The 8,542-nt window shown below is 37.4% G+C and overlaps 1 protein-coding gene across 2 annotated transcripts in view; it reads right to left on the bottom strand.

Annotated features, from left to right (window-relative positions):
• Positions 1 to 7,520: 7,520 nt before the first annotated feature.
• LOC139693234 (uncharacterized) overlaps positions 7,521 to 8,542 on the bottom strand; it is a 37,285-nt gene continuing 36,263 nt past the window's right edge. For both annotated transcript variants that reach the window (XM_071591339.1, XM_071591340.1), the window contains exon 11: positions 7,521 to 7,666. In XM_071591339.1, coding sequence (XP_071447440.1) covers positions 7,526 to 7,666 — 141 coding nt within the window. In that variant the 3' untranslated portion in view covers positions 7,521 to 7,525. The remainder of the gene's footprint in view (positions 7,667 to 8,542) is intronic.

Here is an 8,542-nt window from a genome sequence, read left to right as displayed (position 1 = left end):
ATAGGCAAAGAATGCAACACTGTGTGAAAACATGCAGATTTATCATGGAATCAAAGTGAATCTACATATCTCCATTGCATACCTGTTAAAGGAATATATATCCATAGTATAGTTATACTTGGTAGCTCGTTCATGTATGATGAACAATGTGATGCATATACTTTCGTTTTGATGTAATTTTTTTATATTTACATCATTATGCAATCGGACAAACGGTGCTAATTGCACTAACGTATGGTAAAAATTAATAAAATGTGTTTTAAATGGAAACTGTGTTTCCTTTGGTGTTTGTTTTTGGGATAATATTTAGTTTAATAATTAGAAAGAAATTTATTCGTATAGTATGCAGTAATTCAACAGGAACCAAGTGGAAATAACTAATTTCATAAATCGTAATTCTCAAAACACTATGAAGGATATGGATGGGAAAGCATCTCTGAATAAATTGAAATTTTGAGAATATTATTAAAGATTGGAAAAAAAATTACAGCTTACTGATTTTTATTCGGTAGACACAATTAATTGTTGCGTAACAATAAATAAAATGTTCTTTAAAATTACTTTTTTTTAAATCCTTGTTCATTGTCATCAATTGATGCTATTTGAAGCCGTATTGAATGTTATTACTTTATAGTCTTAGGGAAAACTGTGAAATAAATGGCAAATATGGATGAATACATGACCAGAGTCATAAAAAAAACACCGCGATCTTCATGTTCAAATTTTGTACCAGGTTTGTATAAAAGTATCGGTAATTATCCGTGCAGTGCTGAATTCAGATTAAGTCTGACAGTTACGTGTACCAATGATCACAAATCGTTTTAAAAATAATAAGATGGCAGCTCACATATCATTGATGGCGATGCGAGTGATTTCCGCCGCTAAACTCCTCCTTCAGAAGGCCTTTGGTTGGATTATCTAAAGAGCAGCCTCTGCAACGCCACCGCGACCATTTTCCAACTCCCTTACGATCCCGACTTGGTACCAGTATATTGAGTGCAGTCTTAAATAAAAAAAACTGATGTTGAAACTGTTAAAATATTAGGACTTTTTATTTAAACAAAACTTAACTGGGAGACTCACATCAGTCAGATGTGTAATAAACTGAAGTAGTAAAGCTGTTGATATACGTTAATAAAGCTCAATATTCTCATTTCCAATGAGTATCGTTTAACACTTTACCATGGCTTTTTTCAATGTCATTTCAATTATGGTGTTGAGTTATGGGGTCATTCCCCACATTTTAAACAAATTTTGCTGCTACAAAAGAGAGCTATTCGCTCTCTTGCTAATATACCACCAGGTAATTCCTGCAAACCTTTTTTTATTAGGCACGGAATCATGACTGTATTTAGTTTATATATATCTTTAAGGCTCTGATTTATGTGAACATTAATCTAGAAACTTACCAATTAAGATCTAACATCCATAATTACTCCACAAGAGGTAAAGTGAATCTAAATAATACTACTTATTATCCATACTGAAAAGAAAGACTAGTACTTTTCCACAGATTTTATTATGGAAATTTTTAATTTTATGAAAATTTTTCATGAAAATTTAATTTAATTAAAAATTTTTCCAAAGATTTTATTATTTGTGGAAAAGTACAAAAGTCTTTCTTTTTTAGTATGGATATTAAATACTTCCACGAAGTGAAGCCTGAAACAAGAGAATATATTACTACTTATTGTATATTATCATTAACTTACAACACATTTCATAATATGAACATAGGACTGAATATCTATCTGCCCACTCAGTTGAAATCAGACGGTATCTTCTAGAGTTTCAAGAATAGGGTATATTTACCTGGTTACTTGCTTACCCACTTTACTCATTGGATGAATTCTATTATGATAATCTTCATCGCATTTAAGAACTTATGTTTATCTGTTAAATAATACTTATATTGAAGATATTTAATATGGTTGTACCATTTTTCAAAATGAATAAAGAATTATTATTATTGTAAAGAATGTCTGCTGTGAAGTTGCCAGAGTGATTGGATGAAGCAAAATGGTCTTTGTTCTCATAGTTTACTTACCCTGATGCTGGTATTGAGCAGAGGGCCAGTGTTCGATTCCAGGGCAACGCTCTCTAAACATTTCACAGCATCAAATACGCTGTGTGGGTTTGCAGGTTGCACCAGATCTTCCTGTGAAACCATTATGTAAATGTGTACGTATATACAGGTATATATATATATATATATATATATATATATATATATATATATATATATATATATATATATATATATATGCTATATATATATACTAATGCCATTGCCATGGCAGAAATAAGTACCAATTGTTGCCCCAGAAACTTGATAAACATACTTATGGATAACTGGTTCCATCAATTCAAATGGTTGATATGAATGTAAGTAAGATCTAACATCCATAACTACTCCACAAGAGGTAAAACAAATCTAAATACTACTTATTGTAGTAGTAGTAGTTTTGAGGGGAGGCGACCGACAGCTGAGGTCATTTGCGCCATAGGGGATGGATAGGAAAGGATGAAGGGTGGAGAGAAACCCGGCGTCGGCATTAGCCTACTCTTTACGAAAGGCGCCAAGGGGTCCGCGGCTTAACGTCCCATCCGACGGACGGCGTACTCACTCAAAGTGCCCTCCACAAAGCACCTCAAGCAGGGATCGAGATACCTCTGAAAAATATTCAACACCGCCGGGATTTGAACCCGGGCCCTCTGGATGGGAAGCCAGTACGCTAGCCCCCGCACCATCTCGATCCCCCTACTTATTGTATATGATCATTAACTTACAACACATTTCATAATATGAGCATAGGACTGAATATCTATCTGCCCACTCAGTTGAAATCAGACGGTATCTTCCAGAGTTTCAAGAATAGGGTGTATACCTGGTTACTTGTTCATCCACTTTACTCATTTGATGAATTCTTTTCTGAAAATCTTCATCGCATTTAAGAACTTATGTTTAAATGTTAAATAATATTTATATTGACAACATTCAGTATGGTTGTACAATCTTTCAAAATGAATGAAGTATTATTATTATTCCTATCTCCTCAAAGGACATCACCATGGGGCCCTAAAGTGCCATCAAAGAAGCTTGTATGCCCACCTTACTAAGGACCTTCCGATTTCCGTTTACCAGGGAGCCTTCAAGTCATGGAAAAACCATTGGCATAAGTGTGCAAGTTGACACTCTCAATGGAACACGTACTTGGAAGAATTTTGAGAGGCATTGTAGCGTAATATCTGGCAAAATGAATCTATTTTTCCAATAGTTTTCATAATAATAATCAGTATTTCAATCCTAGGGTTGCTTTACTGTGGCCCTCCATTCTACTTTAATGCCAATTCTCCCGATCCTTAATACCTTCTATGTTTTACGTCCTTCTTAATTTGTCCTGTATGTTCAATTGTATTGGTCTTCTTCGTGGAATCTTCCCTTCTATTGTGTTCCTAATCAATCCATTGTGCCTCAATTTGTGTCCAATCCATCTATTTCTTCTGTGCCATAGAGTTCTCCATTTGGTCCTCTCCTCTTCTATATACTTCCTCATTCCTTACTTTGTCTGTCTATTTAATCTCCATCATTCTCATAATCAGCACCACGTTTCAAATGCTTCCATTCTATTCTATGCTTGTCCACTTTTCCAATGTTCCAAGTCTCAGAACCATAGGGCGCCATGCTCCACACAAAAGTCTTGACGAATTACTTCCTTGTTTGCAATCTTATGTTCTTTTTCATTATAGCAATTGCCTCTTCTTCATGAATGCGTTCTTTGCTAAGGCTATTCTTCCCTTGATATTGGTCAAACTTCTTCCATCCCAATTTATACTGCTGCTTACAGGGTTCGTCCGGAAAATAAGTGTGCTGAGCTCAGGAAAAAAAATTTATTACACTTTTACATATCTTAAGCTAATACTCCTCAAAATAGGACCCTTGTGAGTCGATACACTTGTTCCAGCGGCGTTCCCATTCCTGGAACGCTCCCGCGAAGGCATCATCGGGAACCTCTCGAAGACACGTCGTCGACCTCTTCTCAGCCCTCCACGAACATCTTGTGCCACCGAAAGATCATGTTTCTGGACATGGCTGACTCCCCGTAAGCCTGGTTAATCGTACCGACAGTTTCGGTAGACGATTTCCCAAGCTTTACCGCAAATTTGATGGTATAACGCTGCTCCAAAAACTTCGGCATCGCATTCCGAGACGTGGGTCGAGCGTGGAGGTTCGCGTTAACAGAGCTCCTCACTACACCACAGCTCAGAGCCGACTGCCTTTTTCAGCGTCGCTTGCCAACATACCCCCCTCCAATTGCAGCCCGTCAGAGCGGTGCTGGGCGTGCCTGTAGCGGCGGGAAAAAATCAGTAGTCAGTATACTTATTTTCCGGACGAACCCTGTAGGTAGACAATGGATTCTACTTGCTCTAGTTTCACCCCTTCTCAATTGCGATATATGTCTGCATTCAGCTTCTCTCCTCCACACACAAAAGGATTTTAGTTTTCCTCTCGTTAATGTTCATATTATAGTATTCCCCCAGTTCTTGAGCCATAGTATTTAGTTCCTCTCTCCCGTTTCCGCCACTACAGTGATATCATTTGCAAACCGATTTTCTTCTCCATTCATCCTTGACTCCTTTGATACCCAATTCTTGTATTTCTTTCGTTATTACCTCTTCCAGGTATACATTGAATATTGCTGATGAGAGGCTGCATCCTTGTCTTACTCCTTTGTTTATTCTGGCTTTCTTGTATATCCTGTGCTGTTCAACATACATGTGGAGGAAATGATTAAAGAGGCATTAAGGTAAGAAATGAAAAGTTGGAAAGCAATGCTGAGTGAATTGGATATTCAGTGCGACAGGTATGGGATGAGAATCAATATTAATAAAAGAAAGGTGATGTTATATTCCAGAAAGAAAAAGCCAAAGCTAAATATTAAAATAGGAGGGCAAAAACTATAGAGCAGGTAGAACAGTTTACGTATCTTGTAAGTGTTTTGGACCAACACGGTATCAAAGTAGTAGGGACGTAAGGAGAAGAATTGCGCTAGGCTAAGAGGCTTTCACACAAGGAGGAGGGAGTTAAGATGAGAGGGACGTTGAGTAAGGATATTAAGAAAAGACTTGTAAAAACTATGGTATGGAGCGTAGCTATGCATGGTGGGGAAACATGTTTTCTAGAAGGCTAACTCAAACATTAAAATATGAGCTCATAAAATACAGGAATTTTATCAGATAATATGTATCTAGGAAGTGTTTGGGACCAAAATGGTTTAAGTAGTCTCGGGAGGTCATAAAGAGATGTAGAATTCATGAATATAAGAAGCTTTGACTGAAGACAGAGGTGGGAATTGACGACAGGGACGTTGAGTGAAGATGTTAAGAAAAGATTGGTGAACACTTTGATATGGAGTGTGGTTTTGTACGGCTATGGAAACATGGTCGTTGAAGAGGCAGGATGATGGTAGGAGGCATAGATTGGAGGCTTTTGACATTGTGAGGGTGTGCAGAAGGAGTGAAGAGGTGAAGTGGACAGTAGGAAGCACAAATGGGAAAGAGCTAGTGGTAATTTTGGGAGAAATCATAAGGAAGCAGGAACATTGAATGAAAGGCACACGCACAAGGGCAATTTGAAAAGTAAGATCCCCTATTTTTTTTCATGAAAAATCAAATTTATTCTCTCAGCTTTGCGTACATCGTATGGAAAGGTTGAGTATTTAGCTATTTTTCTACATAGTCGCCTTGATGATCAATCACTTTTTGCATCCTTGTAAGCAGCTTTTTAATAGCGGCATCGTACCTTTCTCCTTCCACGTCACAGGAAGCCAACTGTATTGTTACGAGGACCAATTTTCTCTGCATTTTCATGAAATTCACCGAAAGCTTTCACTATTGATGGCTGCCAAGCAAATACTAAACAACGTGGCGTCTTCAAACATGAAACATATACTTTATAGATAGCGTAATTTCTATTACAGTAATATTTTTCAAACAATTATCGCCATTTCTAGGATAGGCCAGGTACTTAGGTGACCACCTATGTATATCTTGTATGTTGTTGGACTTCTCATGTAATAACACCAATTGTGTTTGCTTTTACACTTTCTTACGTAATTAGGCTGAAAGTAATGCAAAGCTCTAGGTCATGGTAGTCCAGTGGTTAGAGCGTTGGACTGCTGACCAGAGGGTCCTGGGTTCGATTCCCGGGCAAGGCACTCTGGGCACCCGCAGCTCCACCCAAGCTAAAGTGATTTTTTGGGTACCAGATCTTTCTGGGAAACCATAACTGGCACAGGGAAAGGAACTGACCCCCTACCCTGATGTGTGAATTTTTACACGCCGTATTGGGTTTAGTTCTGGGTGAACTCTACCATCACCTACTAAATCGACCTTCCAGGGTTGATTGCTAGTATTATATCCGAAATCCGTTAATATATATATATATCTATATATATATATATATATATATATATATATATATATATATATATATATATATATATAGTACAATACACAGTAACACACAATATAGAAACACAAAAAAAGAAGAACACTCACACGTTATTTCTTGATATTTCGACAGAAACAATCCGTCTTCCTCTGAAGATATAGAAGTAATGACTGCTGGAGTTGTTGAGGTGAGGGGTGCGAGAGAAAGGGAAGGGGGCCAGGAGAAGGGGAGAACGGGAGGCGAAGGAGGGGTGAGGGTGGGCTTCCACAAAGTAACAATTTTAGGCCACTCCCATCAGTGAACGACATTGAGGCCCGGATGCTGATAGGCCATACAGATGTAAATGAATGCCATTTCAAGTGTTTTTAATTGTATAGGGTTATCGGATGTGGGAAGGGAGGCCAGGACGGAAACATTGTAGCACAGGTTGAAAGGGGTATTATGATGGGAAGCATGTTCCCGGGTTCGATTCCCGGGCAAAGCACTCTGGGAAAGCTCACTCTGGCACAGGGAAAGGAACTGGCCCCCCTACCCTGATGTGTGAATTTTCACATGCCGAATAGGGCTTAGTACTGGGTGAACTCTACCATCACCTACTAAACCGACCTTCGGGTTGATTACTGTGTTTATGGTTTATCAAGATGTAAATAAACTAAATTTATTTTTATTTAGCCAATTTCTCTGATGTATTTTAAATTGTAATCAATACATTGATTTATAGAGTGAATTCTGAGGTTCACTTCAACAGCTGTGGGAACTTTGGCTACGACTATTTGCTTAGACTACAGCACTCCAAACAAATTGGCAGAGATATATTTTGAATTTATGGGAATTCACAATATCGCATGGGCAAGTCAAAAGAGCATGAACAAGTTAATGATAAACTCCAGATGAAATTGGTAATCAAGAGAAAGATCGAAGGGAAATGAAATGTTTTTGTTTGGATTAAGGTAATGCAGTTGGGAGTATTCCAGTTGGTTCACCATTGAATTGAAACCTGGAACCACAAAATACAACCAAAGGGAGTGTATTATTTATCAAAGGATGAAAAAAACTGACAAAAAGATCATTTCATAAACTATTTTTATTATTCCTCTGGAAGTCTTTCATGTAATAGTTTAAAAAACTTGCTGCCACGTCCGCCAAACGCGCGGTTGCTGCAGCATTCTCCCTTGTGGCTTGCGCATGCTCCCTTATGGACGCCGCTATTTCCTGTGCGTACAAGAGAAATTAATTTAGAAGTTAAAAGTGAATACAAATTCACCAATGGATAATTATGAATGCCAGTGCTTGTGTGTATGTATATATGCGTAGTTAGCATCAAAGGATGAAGACAAAAACACAGAAACACAAAGAAAAGACAAGAAATTCACTAAGTTTCGAGTTCCGTCCTTCTCTTCCTTGAGAAAGATTGTGTGGACAACTGTAAATTCGAAACCAAGTGAGTTTCTTTTCCTTTTATGTGTTTTTGTCTTTGTCCACTAAAGCTAAAGTCATATACATTATTATTCTTGTCTGTGACACTTTCACAAAAGTATTATATGCAACATATATATATATATATATATATATATATATATATATATATATATATATATATATATATATATATATATATATATATATATATATATATATATATATATATATATATATATATATATATATATATATATACTCATTTACATAGAAACAAATATAAGGAAAAGGAATAGGAATACATATAAAGGACGAACACAGGAGAGGTGGGGAAGGCGGATTCCAGCAGATAACGAATGCAAAAATATATTCGCCGTTTGGCGGGATTTCGTGTTTCAATGTGTATTAGGCCAATGTGGCTCGTCTCTTCTGGCTATGCATGCCACGAAATGCACTGTTCCTATCTTATATGATGTTGTATGATTCCTTTACTACTATCCTTTCCTCTTGTGTGTGTTGCCTATTTCTCCTTTGGTGGGTGAAACAGATCCCTTACGCCATCTCTTGGCCATAGAATCGAGGCACTTGGTTGCTTAAAGCATCACAGATCTCAGTGTAAAATTACATTTCCTGGATAGCTCAAGTGGTTAAGAGCCTCTCCCCCCCAAT

This window comes from Hetaerina americana, unplaced genomic scaffold (genome assembly GCF_022747635.1).
Source record: "Hetaerina americana unplaced genomic scaffold, ioHetAmer1.1.p SCAF_45, whole genome shotgun sequence".
Lineage (NCBI taxonomy): Eukaryota > Metazoa > Arthropoda > Insecta > Odonata > Calopterygidae > Hetaerina > Hetaerina americana.
Note: the sequence above shows the minus strand (reverse complement) of the source record. Positions and strands in the feature narration are given on the sequence as shown.